General features: G+C 38.7%; 2 protein-coding genes and 1 long non-coding RNA gene across 4 annotated transcripts in view; 1 reads left to right on the top strand and 2 right to left on the bottom strand.

The window, feature by feature from the left end:
- Positions 1-41: 41 nt before the first annotated feature.
- LOC584866 (UPF0184 protein) lies at positions 42-3,315 on the top strand. The gene is made up of 2 exons (XM_795217.5): positions 42-495; positions 3,118-3,315. The coding sequence occupies exons 1-2, from the start codon at positions 321-323 to the stop codon at positions 3,297-3,299; spliced, it is 357 nt and encodes a 118-aa protein (XP_800310.2). The 5' UTR covers positions 42-320; the 3' UTR covers positions 3,300-3,315.
- A 6,554-nt stretch (positions 3,316-9,869) lies between these two features.
- Positions 9,870-11,028, bottom strand: LOC115929177. Its single transcript, XR_004066360.1, has 2 exons — positions 10,830-11,028; positions 9,870-10,412 (listed from the first exon to the last, which is right to left on the bottom strand). It is a non-coding gene; the product is annotated as an uncharacterized LOC115929177 (long non-coding RNA).
- A 5,107-nt stretch (positions 11,029-16,135) lies between these two features.
- LOC576973 (sarcosine dehydrogenase, mitochondrial) overlaps positions 16,136-23,300 on the bottom strand; it is a 35,148-nt gene continuing 27,983 nt past the window's right edge. For both annotated transcript variants that reach the window (XM_030997620.1, XM_030997621.1), the window contains 5 exons: positions 23,016-23,154; positions 22,340-22,601; positions 20,866-21,125; positions 19,198-19,366; positions 16,136-18,467 (listed from right to left, as the gene is read on the bottom strand). In XM_030997620.1, the coding sequence (XP_030853480.1) occupies positions 18,203-18,467; positions 19,198-19,366; positions 20,866-21,125; positions 22,340-22,601; positions 23,016-23,154 (1,095 nt within the window). In that variant the 3' untranslated portion in view covers positions 16,136-18,202. The remainder of the gene's footprint in view (positions 18,468-19,197; positions 19,367-20,865; positions 21,126-22,339; positions 22,602-23,015; positions 23,155-23,300) is intronic.

Below are 23,300 nucleotides of genomic sequence, written 5' to 3'. Positions count from 1 at the left end.
ATTTAGAGAAAATTAAGTTGGAAATAATAAATTTGATTATATTGACAGGTATTAACTATCGCAAAATTTGAAGGAATAATTTGAATGTCCAAGGCAAGAAAACATTAACACCCCTATAGCACATAATGGTATCTTCTATACTAACTAGCAATTTGTTTCAGTCCCACTCGTTCGATTAGCTGCTAGTACTATACTGTAATTGTCGACTGGATTTACACTGCACTGCACTGCACGTCATTGGTAATGTTGATCTTAACTTAACCTGCCTGAAATTTCTAACTGCAATATTACCAAAGTTTGACTAAATTTTAACCTTTATTATGGCCAATGGAGAAATGAACCACCCCGAGCCTTTGGAACGACATGTGGGCAATGAAGAGGAGGAGGAAGAAAATCAAGAAAACAATGTCGCCGTCGTCGGTGGAGATTCAGAAGAGGAAAACGATATGTCAACATCAGAGCAAGATGAACTTCTTGAAGAGATTTCAGAGCAAGGTAGTTTTAACACGTAACATGTATCATGCTGTGCTTAATTGCATACTATTATTGAGTTAAGATGTGGACCTGTGGTGAGATTTCTTTCCTGAAATTTGAGGATAGATCTTCAAAATTATACCCCACTAAAACATACCCAAAATGAAGTAAATATTCATCAAACGTTTAAACAAAGATCATGAGTTAAAAGGTGTAATGTTGGCGCTAGTTCAGAAGCCTATCCAAACCTTGATTATACATTAAATTTCTACCTACAGTCTAAAATATGATACATAATAAGAACAAGTAATACTTACAGCTTGTACAAGGTCGGAGCTTCCTGGAGTTACCGCGAAACCTGCCCCGAAACCTGTGAAAAAGTGTATAGACTCTACTAATATCAATGTTTTTCCGAAAAATACTCCAAAAATAACAAGAAAATTGACACGAAACAGGTAATAAACATTACGGCGCTTGTTCAGAAACCTATCCAAAAAATTTGACCCGTAACTCCGGCGTGGAGATAGTTTATCCTAGATCTACTAAAACATACCCATAATGAAGTAAATATTCATTAAATGTCCAAATAAAGATCACAAGGTTAAAAGTCGTTATGTTTTTTACCTGTTTCGTGTCAAATTTTTTGTTATTTTTGGAGTATTTTTTCAGATTTATAAACGTTGTTATTATTAGTATACACTTTTTCACAGGTTTCACAGCAAACCGCTGCACAACACAAGTACATACCGATGCTGGGTTGCGGGCGGGCGCCTGTGTGAAGTTATCTAACGTAATGTCTCAGATCCTCATTAATAATACAGTAGATAACTTCACACAGGCGCGCCTGCAACCCGCCATCGGTATGCACTTGTATTGTGCAGTGGTTTGCCGTGAAACTAACTCCAGGAAGCTCCGAAGGCGTCGGAGCTTCAGGTGGTGCATCAAAAAACATTCAAACAGCAGGTTGGGCGACATTATCTCAAAATATTCAAAGGGAGTAATTACAATTTTGACTTACTAGGTTGCTCGACACCTCTGGGCATCTACCTGGCAACTTGAAGTTATAATTGGAAGAAGACTTTGATGGGAAAAAGGGGGTGATTCTTCGTCCTACCCTGACCATTCTTCCATGTTTTATCGTCGACTCAACATGGCGAAGAGAAAGTATGCATGCGCGGTAGTGCGTACTTTCTGGGCGCTAGTTCAGAGGCCTATCCAAAATTTGACCCGTAACTCCGGCGTGGAGATACCCCACTAAAACATACCCAAAATGAAGTAAATATTCATCAAACGTTTAAACAAAGATCATGAGTTAAAAGGTGTAATGTTTATTACCTGTTTCGTGTCAATTTTCTTGTTATTTTTGGAGTATTTTTCGGAAAAACATTGATATTAGTATACACTTTTTCACAGGTTTCGCGGTAACTCCAGGAAGCTCCGACGCCGATGCAGAAATAAAAACTTGTTTTTGACAAAACCAAAATTAAGAGCCAATTTTCACTTTCAAGGGATACAAAATCTGTATTTTTCAAGATAGAAACTCAAAAATTTGCGTGAATAATCTCTGAAACATATTCTTAAAGACCAACATATTTGTTGGTGTAGTAGAAAATGAGTTTTATATCAGTTATTTATTATTATATGCTATCATCATCATCAACTTCAGGTGGCGCTGTAAAACGCTGCTGTGGTCTTCACGAGAGCACGCCATGCAACTCATTCACCTGCCAATTGTGTTGCACCTTTCATTCCTTGTCCAGATATGCTATAGTTCACAATAAAATTGTAAGAACTCATACTGTAGTAATCATATCTGGTGAATAAAAAAGGAGATAGATTAAGCTCCAAAATTTGCATTTCTCAAAAATATTGAATAGTTCCTATCCTAAAAATACATGTTTGAAGTATGTTAACATAATTTTATTTTGACCCTCTTGGGGACATATTTGGTACATAAAAGACCAGTGCCTTATACCTAAATTTATATCACTTTTTATTTTGAAATCAAACAAGTCCATGTCAGGTTACCTGGAGAGTGATTTTGGTGCGATGCAGCCTGTAATTGGGCATGTCACTTACTTTGAAATTTGTTGAACTAATTATGAACAGTTGTGCATTCGTTTTTTAGTGAGTTTTTATTGATTTTATTGATGATGATTATTCGATTCAAGTTTCCCATATCTCTTAAGGTGTAAGCAAATTGGGGGGGGGGGGGGGGGGGGGGGGTGCTTGAACTTCCAGCCTCAACCTCTTTTATTTTCCTTTTTTTTGGGGGGGGGGGGCTATTTATGATTTGTTTTTATTTGAATTGTACAGTTGTACCACACAAACCTAGAATACAACATGATAGGACAGGAAAGGTGAAGGGCAAGAAAGAAAAAAGAAAAAAGAAAAACAGAGTCCAGGGGGCTGTTTCACATCAAGAACATGAAATATCCTTGATAATAGAAAATATGAATGATTTGAATCAACATTTTATGCTTTATACAATAACTTTTACAACGGCTTTCCATAATTTTAAAGTTTAACTTAGGATCTTTGTGAAACATCCCCAGGAGTCTGGAATGTCCTGATTTGTTTGGTTATGACTTATGTTTTGAAGAGTGTAGACTACGCCATAACTTTGTCCTTGTCTTTCAACAGATTACTCAGCCCTAGATCGGACCTTAGACCAAATTGATTCCTGCCTGGACCAACTGGATCAGAAGAATGATGACCTGAATGTTAAGCTGAGGGCGTTGCTGGCAGCTAGCCGTCAGGAATACGAGGAACTTACCGCAGCCAGGACAGCGGGAGATGCTGCAGGGTCGACTGAGGGCCATTAACAGGAAGATTCGTCTGGATGTTGACAGTGCAAATTACCATGATAATACATGTACTAAGTTCCACAGTATAAACATTCCATTATAGAGATGTATTATCACATTTGCACTAGATCGCCCTAGAAGTGTAAGGCAACTCAGCTTCAGGATTCCAGTAGCATATTGTTTCACGTTTTTTGGTTTACACTGACTGAATCCCTAACTTCATCCCCTACCCTATGTCCCTAATCCTGAAGCTAACCTGAATCCCAATGGCAAGCCAAGCCCTTAACCGGCCTATAAGGTCCATCTTTGACCAAATAAGGCCCAAAGCCCAGCTCCACAGATGCCACTGGAGAAATGACCAATAAGATTAGCAATTCAACTCTCCATATTTTCACATACCTGATACCATTTAATCCAATCACTCAAATTTTGTGTATAGTAGATGGTAGAAAATTGCTCTGCTTTTTGTTGAGACAAAAAGAAGAGTATTGAACAGTACTTTTGATATACATGTATGAAGATTGCACAGGCAAAGCTTTGACAACTATTATGTCAGGAAATTGAAAGGCAAATAAAAGATTAGATTTAAAGGGTACTGTCGATGTTTAAAACAAAATAGAAATGATTTTTCCGATATTTTCTCGATTTGAAAAAAAAAATCATTTTGGTGCAATATTTTTCTGAGACTAGTACTTCTTTTTTTTTTTATATGTGCATATCTGAAATGACTGTTAAAGAAATTAGTACCGGTAAGCAATATACAAAATAGACTGAATGTCTGTATTAATAACAATGATAATTATAATAATAATAATAATATCAATAATAACAATAATATTATGTTAATAATAATAATAGTAATAATATAATAACAATAATATTAATATTATAATTGTAATGATAATAATGATATTAACAAATTTTATCAAAGAAAGTCAATTTGAAATGTCAAGTGAATGTTCTACTTGCAAAACCTATTCATTAGTCTACCAATTGTATGTAAAGTAAAGGGGTAAAACAAAATAATAATAATTTTGTTTGAATCCAGCATGTGTTGAGTTTTAATTCAGTGGTTCAATTTTGTAATTGTTTGTTCAATGCCCTGTCTGCTACTACCTGGTTTGGTAGAAAAAACAACAACTAAAAATGTGTGTTATGTTCAATTGACTCTGATAATGTTATCTATAACAATACATATAGACTTCAAAGATTATTCGTGCATTATATGAACATGTTTAAATGAGAAGTGCTGTTAGTGAATCCATTATTTGTTTGATGTTGAATGTGCAATTCATTATGTGATATATATCTAAAGACTAATCATTATTTTTTTAATTGTCATGTTTTGACTCATTTAAATCCGTCTGCACTAGTTTGGCATGGAGGGATTATACCTCCCTGCAAGGTCACTGGCAGGTGGTTACCTCATCAAATCAGCTCTCAATTAACATAAGAAAAAGGGCATCATGTTGGCTGTTAGGCACAAGTAGCTACAAGTAGTGCAGTGGGGCTTTAAAGAATAATGTCACTTTGATACTGTATAATTATGTGCATCCTTATCAATGACAGAACAGACATAATGTTAAAAAAATGCAACTTGTAATGCCATTTTGTTTACTGGTAAAAATGGTAAATTTATATTATGCATTCCGTCACAACATAGACGACTCACTTCAGTGCGCTATGATGTGTGAAATGTAACCATACACATACACAACATAGACGACTCACTTCAGTGCGCTATGATGTGTGAAATGTAACCATACACATACACAACATAGACGACTCACTTCAGTGCGCTATGATGTGTGAAATGTAACCATACACATACACAACATAGACGACTCACTTCAGTGCGCTATGATGTGTGAAATGTAACCATACACATACACAACATAGACGACTCACTTCAGTGCGCTATGATGTGTATCATGAACAGACCGGTTTACTAACATATTCAAATTTATCAGGGATGTTTTTTTCCCTGGGGACCTAGTGATGAGGTATTCCATAACCCGTTATTGATAAATGATTTACAATACTGAGAATCCAGTCTGCATATATTACTTGTTGCTATGTTTGACAAGCCTCTGGCAAACTTTCAGGTTGTCAAGAACAACCTTTGTTTTTAAAAAAAGCATAACATTTGAATTTGTTATAGGAAACCGGTCTATTATGACAGTCATGATTAACATGCATTTACAATACAGTAGCTATTGAATAGCATTGTGATCAAATCAGCATATAGTGTCGCTAACCAGATTTGAAACATGTACATGTATGATATAAATGATTTAGGTCTGAAGGAAGCATAGTTCATTGTAGTTAAGTTGGATATAGCAAAAGATAGGTACAATCTAGAGTTCCAGACTGTTAAAAGTGTTAAAGTTATATTATCATCATTACGATGTACTATGGAATACCAATTGTCTACTTTTAAAGTTTGTTGTAATATTATCTTGAAAAATACTGCATGCATTAAATAAAAAATAATATATTATAGATCTACTTCTATTATGAACATTCATTTCTGCTTTGTGCTTCTATTTGTTTTTATGACTGATATCATTTTTCTTTTTGTAGTGTTCATAATCAAAATTTACAAGAATGAATTCAAAAGTCATGGTGATTAACTCTCGGTCATAAAGGTGTTTATGGGATATGGGATAATGTAAATTGGTGATTTTCAACTAATTCATGGTAATAAGTTGCAAGAAAAATTTGTTTCATCAGCAACAGCATAAGGAAGTGTGTATTGTTTGTTTGAATCACTAAATATATTTGTAAAACTTTTTGCAGGTTTTTAAATCATTCAGAATTTAGAAAAACAAGATAATTACAAAGAAAAACATTCTGAATTTAGAAGAAGAAAATGCAGGCCCTGCAAGTGTGCTTTAATATGTACATATTTCCGCACAGTCAAGGTGACCAGTTTTTCCTATATGTTGGATTCATGTAGTGGTGGTTACTCATCTCCATCAGAACTGTTGGACTGGTATTCTTTAAATAATTTATCGGTTTAAACTTTGCATATGTGTATAACAAATCAAAATTTATAACCAAAAAATTAGGTCCTTTTTTAAAATGTTGGGTTCTAAAAGATAGTTACTAAAACAAACAAGAATGTCAATGTCGGGATGCTGGTACTTCAAAACCCGAAACACTTAATCAGGAGCTCGCACACAAAGACTGGGTCAGATATAAAACAGGATTCGAGTCAAAATGAGAAAAGGTAAGGTAAAAATGGGACACCAATATCACATTAGTAATGAAGAAATCCTTCCCTCCATCAACCCTCTAACCTCTACGCCTACATCGAGCCCTGGGGGACGTCGTCAACCACGATTTCACCCTCCATCAAGAAATCGCAAAAAGGCATTTAAAGTGATGGTTGTAAACTGCAATGGTCTTAAGGGGAATGCTAAAAAATCAAGCTTCCATGCAGCTATTGCTCACCACACTCCTGATTTTGTTTTTGGTTGTGAATCAAAACTGGATGACAGCTTATCATCATACTCAATCTTCCCAAGCAATTACTCAATCTACCGTAAGGACAGAAACATCCATGGAGGTGGTGTTTTCATAGCAATCATCGACACGCTAATTGTCACTGAATGTCCAGAGTTTGACTCAGACTGTGAGATACAGTGGTGCAACGTGCAACTTGCAAATGCCAAGCCACTGTATATTGGTAGCTACTACTGCCCCCCCCCCCAACAACAGACAACAAGGTCTTGAAGGCTTGCACCAGTCATTGTCCAAGATTATGACAAGGCACCGGCGCAGCCACCCTAACATCTTGATAGCCGGCGACTTTAATCACCCAGACATCAACTGGGATGACCAGTCGACTACAAAGCCAGCCACTTATACTTGTCACCAGAAGCTGTTGGATATCCTTTTGTACAACTCCTTGTCTCAAACAGTCAGGGAAGTCACCCGACCTTCATCCAACAACATCCTGGATCTAGTTGTGACGTCAAATCCCGCCCTGGTTGAGAATGTGTGCGTAAAGTCTGGGATATCAGACCACAACATCGTCACTTTTACTCTTGCTGCAAATCCAAAGATCTCTGTCAAGCCCCTGAGGAAGATCTACCAGTTCCACAAAGCTGACGAACAGCAACTGAGAGATGCAGCAGCCGAATTTGCGACGGAATTCCTCCAATCAGATCCAGAAAGAAGATCAGTGGAGACAAACTGGTCCATCATTGTCAACTTCTTGAACAGTACGTGTTTGTCTGAGCTTATTCCTTCCAAAATGAGCAAAGGAAGGAAACATCTTCCTTGGATTACTCCTCCTTTGAAACGCCAGATGAGGAAGAGAGATAGCCTATTCAAGAAGGCACACAGCCAGTCTTGCTCCACAGCTTGGACAGCCTACCGACAATTCAGGAACCAAGTTGCCAAGAATGTGCACAGAGCACGTTGTGAGTACGTCAACAACATCATCGGGGCAAGCCTTAAGGACAACCCAAAGTCTTTCTGGTCTTACATCAAGACATGTCGTTCTGAAAACATTGGTATTCCTACCTTGCGTACTCCATCTAAACTATGCGCCTCAGCATTAGACAAGGCAGAGACACTGAACGACTACTTCCAGTCTGTCTTTACTCCTCACCAGCTCCAACCTCTTGTACAGAAAGGACCTTCTCCTTTTCCAACTATTGGTCACCTGCATGTTCACAGGACCGGTGTCGAGAAACGCCTCCAACAACTGGACCCTTCAAAGGCCAGCGGACCTGATGAACTTCCACCCAAGCTCCTAAAGTTGGTAGCTCGCGAGATTGCTTCTCCACTGTCCTTCCTGTTTCAACAAAGCTACAACAGTGGCATCGTTCCAGCCCAATGGAAACAAGCACTGGTTACCCCTATTCACAAGTCGGGAGAAAAGTGTGACCCCTCCAACTACAGACCGATCTCACTTACCTGCGTTTGCTGCAAAGTCATGGAACATATCATCCTGAGCCATGTGTCGAAGCATGTTGCAGTGAATAATATCCTCACTGATGCACAGCATGGCTTCCGACGAGGGTTGTCAACAACCACTCAATTGACAACAGCCGTCCACGACTGGTCCTCCATCCTACAGCAGCGTAGCCAAGCTGATATAATCTTCTTGGACTTCAAGAAAGGCATTTGATCGAGTACCACACCTTCTCCTGTCAACCAAACTTCAGTACTATGGAATAAGTGGTGACTCACTCCAGTGGATAATGTCTCTCCTCACTGATAGACAACAGGCAGTCGTAGTTGATGGATCCAAATCAACATGGAGGGATGTAACATCTGGAGTCCCCCAGGGATCCGTCATCGGCCCTACCCTCTTCCTGTTGTATATCAACGATATCCAAGACAACATCCAGTCCACAATGCGTCTCTTCGCAGATGACAGCACCCTCTATCGTGAGATTCGATGCCCTGAGGACCATCAAATCCTAAAGGACGATCTCCAACAGCTGTCCAGGTGGTCTTCAAACTGGATGATGGACTTCAACGTGAAAAAGTGCGCTATCCTCACCATCACACGGAAGCGTACTCCCAGCATCCGAGAATACCACCTGTCAAATGGACTGATTCCGAGAGTGAAAGAGTACAAGTACCTTGGAGTAACGGTTACTGCTGATCTCCGTTGGAACAAGCACTGCCAAACCATCCGGCATAAAGCAAGCCGTACCCTAGGTCTTCTTCGCAGGACTCTCTCACCCTGTACCAGGGATGTAAAGTCCAGGGCCTACACAGCCTTAGTGCGCCCCCAATTGGAGTATGCCTCGGAGGCTTGGAACCCACACAGCGTCACGGTCACAAAAATGCTAGAGCAAGTACAAAGAACAGCGGCTCGCTTTGTGTACCGTGACTACAGATACACCACATCACCATCAGCTCTTGTGGCAGCTCTAGGGTGGGACACGCTTCACACACGTCGAATCCTCGACCAATGCACCCTTCTCTACAAGATCCATCACCGACTTGTCTCCATACCTGCACCAACTATTGTTATCCCTGCTACATACTTCGGAAGACATGGCCACAACCTGAAGTATGTAATTCCTGTTGCAACTATCGACTCCTTCAAGTTCTCATACTACCCAAGAGCAATAAGGATCTGGAACCATCTGCCAGGCTCAGCAGTCAATGCAACAGGAATAACCAACTTCAAGGAGGCTGCTCTACCCTCCATCAGAATGATGCAGCCCCCCGTTGGTTCTCACATCATATAAGCTTACTAGCTTGGTTTTTACTTGCACTGGACTTAGCATAGTTTACTGTAAATTGACAAGTGCTTTGTCCACACACCATTCCAGCAATTCATGCCACTCCTTGTAGTCACTTGCCTCACCTACCATCCCAGTATAGCTTCCTGAGTGAGCTGCCAAAGGGATTACCCAACCAAGTACCAAGTACAACTTGCAAGGGTGAATTATCTACTGATACTCCGAGGGTTTGGGTGATGCAGGGTATATTACATGTAGGTCACCCCACTATCAAATTAGCTACATCTTTTGGAAACTGAAGACCACTAAGGGGAAGTCCACCTCGCATCAAGTTGGTTAAAATAAAAGCTTATAAATTATTAGTATAATCAGATGTAACACGCCGATCACACGCAGAAACTGGTAGAAAATACTCATCACACCATTCGTTGTGTTGCGGTTCTTTTTATTTCAGGTGCAAAGTAAACTAAGCCAAAGCCTGGACAAATAAACAAAGTTAAAACAATTAAATAGAAATGTGGACATGTTTGAAAAACACACATAATAGTGATAAACATAATATTTGTTAATGACTCTAAGATACGCATTCCAACAATATGACGTCAAGCCGACTCATGATAATAAATGATAAACATGTTGTTTATATTACATTCATTAAAACTTAATCAATATCGCATGAAAATAACAAGTATCTAATCAATAAAGTTCTTCCATCTTAATGGATAACTTTCCCAACAAATAAATGAATACAACCATCAAGTGAACTTTGTCAAACAATCAAACATAATTCCCAATTAAAACTACGTTGAATTAGTGGTTTATACATTGAATATGATAACCCACTCACCCTAGCAATCTGGCCTAGAGGACTGTTTCCTCTCATTGTACCCGCTTCTTACATCTTGATTGTCAATACCTAGAGGAATAATAATTAATACAAATCATTGTGAATTATACCCTACAGATATACAACAGAAAACTGAAGAAGGTTCAGACTATATCCGCTAACTGTTAACTCTTAAAACATTACTTGAAATTACAACTGTCTTGCAAAATACGATTATCCAGAGTTAATCTCAACAACACATTATATAACTAAAACTCCTAAAGATTACAACTTATATAACAGACAACATATATTCAAATCATCTCAAATTACTATTACCAAATCTTAATCTAGTGCTTAACTCACTAACGAAATCAACCTACTGATGATTAAACAGATATATGCCACACCTTACAGAATGCATATTAATTCATACATCAGAATACATCTACAAAAATACTAATTATCTTAATAATTATCAACTTGACAAAAGGGTAATCTTCTTACCTAATATAATGACATGTAACACCAAAAGCTTGCAGAGTCGACCTCCCTGCCTGCTCCATGGATGGGGTGCAGTACAGGAGTGAATCTGACAAATACCTCTGCCTTCTTTTATAACAGCTACACTCTCACGGGGGTCTATTCGCTATTCATAAGGACCGCTATTCATAAGGTCGGCTATTCATAAGGACCGTTATTCATAACGTGTAAATTCCCGTACTTCCTGGTCCACTATTCATAATGGCAAAAGAGGGTCACTATTCATAAAGAAATAAGGTTCGTTAATCATAAGGACCGCTATTCATAACGTGAGATGAGGGTCGCTATTCATAATTCACATTAAGGGTCATTAATCATAAGGACCGCTATTCATAATATGAAATCAGGGTCGCTATTCATAATACGACGAGAGGGTCGCTATTCATAATACGAAATAAGGTTCATTACTTATAAGGGTCGCGATTCATAACACGGGAAGAGGGTCGCTATTCATAATACGAAACGAGGGTCGCTATTCATAATAGGAGAAGAGGCTCGCTATTCATAATAGGAGAAGAGGGTCGCTATTCATAATAGGAAAAGAGGATCGCTATTCATAATACGAAATGAGGTTCGCTATTCATAATAGGAGAAGAGGGTCGCTATTCATAATAGGAGAAGAGGGTCGCTATTCATAATAGGAGAAGAAGGTCGCTATTCATGATAGGAGAAGAGGGTCGCTATTCATAATAGGAGGAGAGGGTCGCTATTCATAATAGGAGAAGAGGGTCGCTATTCATAATACGAAATGACTGTCGCTATTCATAATAGGAGAAGAGGGTCGCTATTCATAATAGTAGAAGAGGGTCGCTATTCATAATAGGAGTAGAGGGTTGCTATTCATAATAGAAGAAGAGGGTCGCTATTCATAATAGGAGAAGAGGGTCGCTATTCATAATACGAAATGAGGGTCGCTATTGATAATAGGAGAAGAGGGTCGCTATTCATAATACGGAATGAGGGTCGCTATTCATAATAGGAAATGATGGTCGCTATTCATCATAGGACTAGAGGTTCGCTGTTCATAATAAGGAAGGAGAGTCGCTATCCAATTAGTTCATAGATGGCGTAGACTGTTTGTGTTTCACGGGGGGGGGGGGGGTGCGGTTGGGGGTAGCAGTGTTGCCATCAAGGGGTTGATCTATCATGTCCCTTACCTTCAGCAAAGGATGGAAGCGACAAAAAGGGGGTTGTAGGCAGGGGCGTCGCTAGACCTTTTTCAGTTTCAGGGGGGGGGGGGGGGGGTGAAGAGGCCACCGAATACCGACAAAAATAGCTACCATTTATATATTAACATATATATATATATATATATATATATGTTAATGCCAATGTCCCAATGTCTACAAATTTAACCCTATAAATCCGGGGCCAGGAGCGAAATTATTTTCACCCCCCCCCTTCCCGTGCGAAGCGCGGAAGCTTTGACGTTCCATTAAAATATTAGAGAAAGAAGACGATTAGTTGTACCGTTCACTACTCTTAATCCTTGTCTGAATTCATTTTTCCCCGTATAAGTGCCCTTCAAAGCTTATTTTGATCCCTCCCCTGTTGTTTTCTAGAACTTCCATGATGACCTAGTACATTGTATAATGCTTTACTTGCAGATGGTTTACCTAGTAAGACGCATGTGCTTGCTTGCATTGAGGTCAATTCAGGTCTTACATATTGATGAGCTGTTTGAAATTAACTAGGAGGTATGCGCGTATTGGGGAATGTGGCTTGCTGCTCTACTTAAAAAAAAAAAACTTCCCACGACATGTAATGAGTGTTTAGTGTACATTATATGGGACGTACAGTGATAGATGGAAAGTTATTTCAGTATATTCAAAATGACTTTTAGGTAACTCCTTTTTCCTTCCACATCATCAACATTCATTCATTTCATTTCATCTACATTAGTTCATGAAATGCATTCGAAAAATGAAGAAAAAAAAAGAAACGAAAATAACCCGTTAAAGCGCGGAAGCTTTAACGTTTCATTAAAATATTAGACAAAGAAGACGATTCGAACGATTCGGGCGACTCTTAATCATTGTCTGAATTCTCAAAAATGTTTCTTTATCCGATAAAAAGTCACACTTCGTAGGGGAAATAAAATTACCGACATAATACATCTCACCGACTTCAAACTTCTACATAAATATAGTATACGAAGATCGAGCAAGAATACCGACACAGCGGACCCGACACAGCAACAAAATTATCTATGCGTATCTTTCTTGCTCCCTCGACGTGGCGACTCCACCAAACATACCCTCTCTCTCTTTCTCTTTAATCCCCTTTTTCTTTTGCTCCTTTTCTTTCTTTTTTCTTCTTTTCCTTTCTTTCCTCTCCTTCGTCTTTGTCTTTTTTCTCTTTCTTTCTTCTCTTCTCTTTCCTTTCTTTCCTTTCTTTTCCTTTTCTTTCCCTTTCCCTCTCCTTTTCCCCCTCCCCCTTTCCTCATTTTTCCCGACAGCAGCGCAATTTTACCGACAATATCTTGACAGGTGGGGTTGTCGCACCCCACATCCCCCTTAGCGACGACCTTGGTTGTAGAGAGTTAGATTATATACAATATTCAAGCTTTTCGTAAATATATAATATTGCACGATTTTGTTTTTCTCCTCATAAGTAAGGAAGTAAGATTTTCAAGATTTAAAGTCAAATAAGATACGATTTTGCGACCGTAAAGCATTATGCAAACCGTGGCGTCCCCTTCATTATGTCTTTTTTTAAAAGTAGGCCTATATTTTCTTTTAAGCTTTGATAATTATATAAAAATACATCCCCCTAATCTAGCTAAAATATTTTTCCCCGCTCCAGTGGTGACAAAAAAGGGAAACATAACACACATAATCCTATCGTAATTTGTCCCCCTTGTGCGAACCCCCCCCCCTCCCCTCAACTGATAGTCAAACTTAAGAAAGTTTACTTTGGTGACAAGACCATATATATTATAAGGAAACCACCTCAGCCCCCCCCCTCCCCGAAAATAAATATTAAGGTCCGCTACCGGAGTCGTCATCATAAAGGCGAAGGCGGCGGGTGTGGGGGGGGGGGGGGGAGGGGGAGGGGGGAGGGGAGGTGAGCTTGAGGATGTTTCATGATTCAAATGTTATTGATTTAAATTCTCAGTTATGTTTACAACATTGAATAACAAATTTCAAACCTACTTAAAAACAAGACAAATATTTAGGGCCATGTATCGCCTTAGGGGTGTCCTCCGTCCAATATTTCCATTTGTTATGAGCATTTTGGATTTTGCTTAGGCCTATTTCATTTTATGAATAAAAACCCTCATCCCGTATTATGAATAGCGACCCCCTACTCCTATTATGAATAGTGACCCTATGATGAATAGCGACCCTCATTTCGTATTATGAATAGCAACCCTCTACTCCTATTATGAATGGCTCTTCTCCTATTATGAACAGCGACCCTCTTCTCCTATTATGAATAGCGAACCTCATTTCGTATTATGAATAGCGACCCTCTTCTTCTATTATGAATAGCGACTCTCTTCTCCTATTATGAATAGCGAACCTCTTCTCCTATTATGAATAGCAACCCTCATTTCGTATTATGAATAGCGACCCTCATTTCTTATTATGAATAGCGACCCTCATTTCGTATTATGAATAGCAACGCTTTACTCCTATTATGAATAGCGACCCTCATTTCTTGTTACGAATAGCGACCCTCATTTCGTATTATGAATAGCAACCCTCTACTCCTATTATGAATAGCGACCCTCTTCTTCTATTATGAATAGCAACCCTCTACTCCTATTATGAATAGCGACCCTCTTCTACTATTATGAATAGCGACCCTCTTCTCCTATTATGAATAGCGACCCCTTTTTTCTATTATGAATAGCGACCCCCTAATCCTATTATGAATAGCGACCCTCTTCTCCTATTATGAATAGCGACCCTCTTCATCGATTATAAATAATGACCCTTATGAATAGCAACCCTCATTTTGCATTATGATTAGCGACCCTCATTTCGTATTATGAATAGCGACCCTCATTTTCGATTATGAATAGCGACCCTCATTTCGTATTATGAATAGCGACCCTCATTTTGCATTATGAATAGCGACCCTCATTTCGTATTATGAATAGCGACCCTCATTTTGCATTATGAATAGCGACCCTCTTTCTGTGTTATGAATACCGACCCTTTTGTAATATTTTGAATAGGGACCCTTATGAATAACGACCCCGATTTCGTATTATGAATAGTGACCCTCTTCTAATATTATGAATACCGACCCTCTTCTTTGATTATGAATAGCGGTCCTTATGAACAACGACCCTTATGAATAATGACCCTTTTCTCCAATTATGAAAAGCGGACCTTATGAATAGCGGTCCTTATGAATAGCGATATTGAACCCTCTCACGGTGGTATAGCTACCACACATAACCTGTTCTGGGAAAGGGTCTCGTTATTGGGAGGGAGACAGGAAATCATTTGTTTTGGGGGTTCTTATCCGATGTATACAATTAGGGGTTTGTTTGGCTAAGTTATTACAAGTGTTCTGGAAGGGGGGGGGGGGGGGTCGAGTTACCAACCTTTGACCAAGTGACCATACATCATTAACTCTCTCATAGCTGTGGAATGTCATATTTTGGCCAAATTGATAGCTTCTACTCAGAATATGTGTGAGTCATACTTCTTTGAAGTAAAAAGTTTGTTAACATATAAACTTCTTACTTTCCTCCTGAGGAGATATTGATTAGAAATAGATATATATGTTTCACTATAAAACAGTTCAATTCTGACCTGTTACACAGAGAAAGCTTGAAGTAATTCTGATAAAGGAAGACATTGTGACTGATCAAACTAATTGGCAATGTTGTAATATCCTTTGTTTTATACTACATATTTTTTATTTATTGATTTCCATTTCCTGTACATTTTTCGACTTGTCTTAACACACCCAATCTATTGGGTAGATTCATTCCTCATTTATCAATAACTATGAAGAAAGCATTTTTTTTTTTTCAATTCTCACTTTCTCAGTAGAAAAAAATGGAGTGCTGCCTAGGAGGGAAATCATTCAGTTGCCAATTTGTGTTTGATATATTACAACTTCAAAATTTAGCACTTCATTTACCATAAGTAGATTTTTCCGTAAGTTGCGATCATGTAATTATCTAATTTTTTTGTGCTTTGAATTAAAACATGACAACGGAGTGGACTTCCCCTTTAAATGGCTATACACTCTTGTAAAAAAAAACACCAACAAAAGTAAAAAACAAAAACACCAGAATCTAGCTGTGATGAATGTTGAAATTGATTATGAAAGTATTTATTGCGAGGTCACAAGAGAAAATTGATAGCTTAAAGGCTATAAAATAGGAATCATTCCTCCCTTGTTGGCAGCTATGATTATCATAGCCCAAAGCCATACAGTACCATAATTCAAGCAATTGAAATTAATATTACTATCTCAGCATCAATAATCAGAGAAATTTAAGGATTCCATTAATTAAAGAACATGATAAAATGAAAGTCTTTACTGGTCAGTATACTCCATGACCACCAACAGCATTTAATGCCAAATATATTACATCCCGTGCATTAAATTGTTGAAGACACATAGTAGTCGGCTCTCGTGGGAAATTCCATACCATTCAGGCATTTACCAAATAACGGGTGTTGATAATCACCAGGGTTAGCCTTCAGTATTATGTAATGCTCTGCATTTTCCAACCACCCCCCCCCTCCCCACATGATAAAGTCATTATCTTACATTTCCCTCCCCCTGAAGACTCTGAGAGACTAGTACACTTTTCACACTTGTTTTGCTTAACCTCATACTTTGCTTAACCCCGTACTATCCTTAACCTTGGACTAACTTTTTTGGCTTTTCACACACGCTTTTTTAGTCCTGTACTAAGCGCCTACACCGGAATAAGAACATTAATGCTGTTAGCCCCGTAATAGCTGTATAGCGTGAACATTCATCAATCGCTCCATTGCGTAGTACCGGACTACTTTTTGTTTCTGTTCTCATTCATTTGCTTGGCACCGCAATTGCGGGGTTAGCCCTGCTTCCTTGCAGGGCCAGCTAACCCGTACTATAGGTGGGGCTAGCCCACTTTGGTAAATATGTGTCTGAACAGAGAGTGAAATAAGCTTAACCCCGGACTATACGTGGGGCTAAGACCCCCCTTTAACCCCACCTATAGTTCGGGGTTAAGCAAATTTGTGCCAGTGTGAAAACAGTATAGGGGGAATTTCTTGATGCGACTACAGGTTTGCTATGTGTGAGACTTGTACACCCATTAATGGTACTTCCACAAAGTCTGGTGTCAGTGAATTATGACCTCCTGCACATAGAAACTGACAACCATCTTCCTTTAATTCAAAGAATCCAAATTCTTCCCTATATTAGTATTACCCATTTCTTCCCAAATCATTTACAAATATAACATAAATTTTCTTTCAAGTCAGACTTGAAAGGATCTACATGTATTTCTACAGAAAATTAGAGGTACTCAAGAAAATGCGCAATTTGAGACCATTTTGAATAAGATATGTTTTGATAAAATAATCGCTTACAAGTTTGATAAGAAATTCCAACTATAAAACAAGAAGTAAATAAGAAACAGGTCCTCATGTTTAACACTGGTAGAGTTAAAGGTCTGAAATATTTCTCAGGTGGATCAAATCATCATTGCCTTGGCATTCAGTTTCCGTGCAAATAAAACATATTACATGAGATCACAATACGTACCGTAATACAAACAAATGCTTAATAACACCGTGTATAATTCTGCTGCAATAACATGATTGTAACTCAACTCCAATTTAAAATTTAATGTGGAAACTCAACAATTATGAGAATTTGTGTATGCTCATGGGCACTATACATCACTTTATATGAAATGCTTTAATGATATATTCTTAATGTAATAATTATATTCAACATAATTTGACCCTACTTGTCACACAACAGACACACCTGCATGTATAATTTTTCAGTCTATGGATCTCATGTTAACAATTGCAATATAATAATTTCCTCTCTCTCTCTCTCTCTCTTTACCTCTGTATATTATGTATATATATATTTTTTTAAATAACTGTTAAATTTAAAGATTATTTGTACTTGCAATAACTGGTCCAACATTTATTATCATCCATCTATTATCTATTATCTATTACGCAACAAGGACTTGCACGTATTCACTGTGCCCTGTGTTATAAGATACAGAGATGTGAAGCCTATTACACTTTACGCCATCAACATTTTTTTGAAGCAGCGGTCTTGCAGCGTCATATCTGAACAAACCTTAAGGCTAATTTAACTACCTTAGCTAGTAGATTTGATCAGTGTCCTTATTCATAAAAGCCTTTAATTCTGTCATTGCTTGGATCAAATGGAGTTTTGAGGTGAATCTTGGCGGGATAGATCTCACCCATCCTCTCTACAGTGTATTCACCCTCTTTCAAGTAGGCATTGGTGACTGTGCTGCCGTCGGATTTCTGTACATACCCATACCCAATACCCTTGTTCAGGGCAAAGGCGTGGTCGGCCCGACGAAAATACCCTACGACTTCCCCGTTGCGACGCAACACTTCCATACCTAATAGGGCTAGTGATCTATAAAAATAAACAAAATAAAACGATACAATTTTATTTAAACCAAAATTGTCATATAGCATAATGGCTTGAACAATATTATTTTTCACATCAATTACTGTGTTTAGTTCCTAAATTTGTGAAGGTTTTATTTTTGAAAATTTCACAATCTCCTAAGGGTTGCAGAATTTATCAACACATGAAAATGAGCTTGCAGTGCATGTTGGAACATGTACATGTGCTGTAAGTAGCCAGTGTCAATTATTGGGAAAACACCAAGTTCCAAAAGCTGTCTTCATACCTGCTAAACATAAAATAAAAAATCTGTATCAGCTCATCAGTGCATTAATTGATTCTGAGGAGAGGTTCTTCTTGGTTATATGTGTAATTATTTGTCCTCATGGCAGCTTATATGAGTCAAAGATTACAAATGTTCAAGACAGTCATTATACCAGTGCTCCCATAGAACTTTGACGACCAATTTCAAGAACTTTGACGACCAATTTCAATGACTTTCCATGACCCATCATGACCAGATAAGTACTATTTGGAATGGCGTGCGGTATCCAAGCCTTGTACAAATACCACACAGTGATAACAATTATTTCTTGTTTGTAATAGCCTTTTGCCTCCCCTCACAATTTCCATTACTGTCCATGACTTATCCAGGTTTATCCAGGACACTGGGAGCCCTGTTTGTAGATGGTCATTCTATACAGGTGGTGAATAAAGCAGGTTGATTATAACTTACGGATCAGTGGTGAAGCAAGCTATTCTCCTCTTCAGACCCTCGGCCTTTTGTTTTTCCAAAGCCTCCCTCCCCAAGAATGGAGTGTCCATCTTGAGCTTGCAGGTGAAGCCTAGTCCACTTTCCAGAGGGGTGTCATCAGAACGGAGGTCCCCATGCCAATGCCTGTAACCTGTAGGGTATATAAAGAATTATATCATTAACTTCCCTCCAAATAAATTGAGTGTCCAAATTTCTCTTGTATGTGATGCTTGGTCCACCTTCATATCATCAAAATGGCCCAATGTCAATGTATAGAGAGGTATATTATCATCATACTCTAGAATGTACATATTCCTTCAAAGAAACTCAGCTTTTCAAGTTAAGCCTGGTCTATTTTCTATAAGGGTGTTCTTTTAGTTGCAGTCAGAGATATCTGAGTCAACCTTCTTCCTCTGTCTTGTTGGTGCTCCGTATCAAAGACGTGCCCCTCTCTCCCACCCCTATCAATGAATCACAAATCAACCACTTCTATGACGTGCCCCTCTCTCCCGCCCCTATCAATGAATCACAAATCAACCACTTCTATGACGTGCCCCTCTCTCCCACCCCTATCAATCAATCACAGATCAACCACTTCTATGATATAACTCTCAGAATGACCAGATACAGAATTTTCAACCCTATATTGATTCAATGCATTCCACCAGGCAGTTTCAAACTTAATTAAAAAAGAAAGAACTAGATGGAACTTCGACTGCGCGCAGTCGAAATGATGCCTCCGTCATAGAGCAATTTACAAACCAAAACAGAAGAAATTTTTCAAATTCAAGTTCAATTGTAATCCATTAACAGGTTCTCAGAATATTGTGATTACAAGCAATTTCTCATATACATATATGACCCTTTGATCTTTGACCTCATGACCCTAACATCTACTCAGTTCATTGGCTCTGTAAGATGTCCCAAGTTAAATAGTAATCCATCTGTCAGTTCTAATGAGAATGTGTTCACAAGCTATTTTTGCATACATAATGAGCCAATGACCTTTGACCTCATGACCAAAGAATCTACTCAGTTCATTGGCTCTGCAAGATGCATACATGATCTAAGTTTGGCAGGAATCCATCAATCTGTTCTAATGATAATGCGATCACAAGCTATTTTTGCATACATAATGAGCCACATGACCTTTGACCTTGACCTCATGACCCCAAAATCTAATCAGTTCATCGGCTTCGCAAGTAACATACATGACCTAAGTTTGGCAGGAATCCTTCAATCGGTTCTTGAGATAACGCGATCATGAGCAGTTTTTGCATACATAATGAGCCCTGTGACCTTTGACCTTGTGACCCCAAAATCTATTCAGTTCATCGGCTCTGCAAGATACATACATGACCAAAGTTTGGCAGGAATCCATCAATCGGTTCTTCGGATAACGCGATCACGAGCTGTGTTTGCATACATAATGAGCCCTGTGACCTTTGACCTTTGACCTCGTGACCCCAAAATCTAATCAGTTCATCGGCTCTGCAAGATACATACATGACCAAAGTTTGGCAGGAATCCATCAATCGGTTCTTCAGATAACGCGATCATGAGAATAGGACGTACGGATGGACGTACGGACGGACAACCAGAAAACATAATGCCTCCGGCTACTTCGTAACGGAGGCATAAAAATCTCACCCTTTTCCAAGCTGAGAGAATCCAGGGCCCTGTAACCACCATTAGTGACACCATGTTTGGCGCCCTCTTGCATGACGGCTTGGTAAATGTCCACAGCTGCATCGTTGGGTACATGAAGCTCCCATCCTAACTCCCCTACAAAGGTCAGCCTTATGGCTCGGACCTGGTGACCCGCTATCGTCATGATCTTGTGGGATGAGAAAGGGAATGCTTCGTTGCTGAAGTCAAAGTCTGTTGCAAGGGCTTGGAGCAGTTCACGACTAATGAAAATAAATGAATGAATGAATGATTAGTACTACAAAGTTTAAGAATGCTTTTGTACAAAGAGCTTCCATTTGCAATCTCATAATTTAAATAACATCAATAATTTTGTATAATCTATGTAGTTGTACGAGGAAGTTAAAGAAATTCCTGTTGTGTTTTGAATGGTAAAAACTAAAGCCTTCTTCATATATGCCGCAGTTAACTGCAGCCGTTTATCACAGCTCTTTTTAAAATACTAAATCAATTGCTTAAAAATAGTCATTGACTTGGTCATAACAAGTTAAAGAAACCTTTAATTTCATGCAAATTGACTTGCTGACATTTGACCTTCTTGTACCCTAAATCCGATCAATTGTTTCTAGCTATGGTGATGCACAGTAATTGGTATTAATAGTGTGCATCACCATAGTTCATGGCTCAAATCGTACTTGATACATGTACATTGTGGTAACAGGGCTAAAACTGTAAACCTGGAAATCTTTCACCTTTCACCTATTTACCCCCCCCCCCCAAAAAAAAGAGAAGAAGTTAAGCAGATTGTCTTCCTATGGTGATACATACATGTACTTGCACCAAATTTGAAGTTCATACATCAAATACAGTGTAGTTCTTGACATAACGCTAAAATGAGGCTAAAAATTAAATTTTCAGAAATTCACCCCTATGACCTTCGACCTATTTAGCGCAACAATATTTACAGCTGCATATCTGAACAAAGCTTTATGGTACTCTTAATACCATATATAACTAAACATATGTCTGTAAAAGAATGTACCTGTGCACAACTAACCCTAAACCTTATCTAAATTGAACCCAATTCATACCCCTAACCCTATATCTTTGACATAATAAAGCCAGGAGCAAATGTTGGGTCACCTTACATGTAGGTAAGAGTAATATTGCTTGGCTATGACAATTGAGAAGTGGTATATTGATAATAAAACTAATAAATACATTTACATTACGCACATGTCTATTGTAGGGGATGCTAAAGGTGCCTAAGAAGTAATATTATTACACTGGATTGACCTCAGCTGGCACTCAAAGCATTCAAGGAATGAATTCCTACCAGGTACCCTTTTACACCTGGGTGGAGAGAGGCATATGTAGATCATAGTCTTGTTAAAGGATATTAGTGCTATGGGACTTGAACAGCGAATCATATGATCCACTGTCGTGACATATCCGCTATTGCAAAGAAATTTCTCACCTTTTTGGTCCCTGGATGCTGATCACACCCATCTCGTTCGTTACATCCACGATCTGACATTGAAACCTCTTATCTTGGATCTCAGTCTGCATGTGGGACTTGACATGCTCGGCCACGCCTCCTCCAGCTGCCACATAGAAGCCCCGCCCTTCAAAGCTTGGAGCTAAGGGGCTGGAGACCGCCATGGGGTCAATGATGCTGACAGTAAGGTCTCCCTCGGTGCCTCCAGCCTTGTTACACATGCAAGTGTAGATGGTTGAACCTAATGGGGTGACAGACACAGTTGAGTTCTAGTTTTTAAAGGCAAATAACGATCATTGAGCTTTCTTAAGTCTTTTATTTAAAAAATCAATTTGAAAAAAAAATGACCAAAAAATTTCACAGCAGAATTTTCCCCTCAAAAGATGTGCTCTTCTTAAGCCCTCATATTTGATATTAGAAATACCTGAAAAGTTAGACCAAACTTTCATGCAACACATGTGTGTGTAGTCCCCATACACCCGTTCCTGTGCCTAGTGTACGTAAATTTCAGCAAGACTGAGTCGATTACTGTTAAAAACCCAACAGTACACATCGATTCTTAGGTATTAATTTATCAAATTTCCAGACTGGTTCTCTTTACAATGTAGTTGCATGAGCAGGACTCTTTATTTGTGTATAAGGTCTATATACATACCGACGGGTTTGTCAAGGTTATTGGTGAAGATCCAGTCTGCAGCGGCCTGTGAATCTGGCCCTGTCAGGTAGAACTGACCAAAGTAGGACATGTTGAAGACAGCTACAGCATTCCTTGCAGCTAAACACTCCTTGCCAATCTAAAAACAAGGGCAAGAAACAATGTCTATTCAAACTTGAATGGTGGCCGGAGCACTGCATGTGGTGCATTGGTGAAGGCTCTTGACTCATATACAAGAGGTCCTGGGATCAATCCTTGCTCAGGGCTTACATCCTTGGACAGCAT

This window comes from Strongylocentrotus purpuratus, unplaced genomic scaffold, assembly GCF_000002235.5.
Source record: "Strongylocentrotus purpuratus isolate Spur 01 unplaced genomic scaffold, Spur_5.0 spur5_scaffold_4, whole genome shotgun sequence".
Classification (NCBI taxonomy): domain Eukaryota; kingdom Metazoa; phylum Echinodermata; class Echinoidea; order Camarodonta; family Strongylocentrotidae; genus Strongylocentrotus; species Strongylocentrotus purpuratus.
Note: the sequence above shows the minus strand (reverse complement) of the source record. Positions and strands in the feature narration are given on the sequence as shown.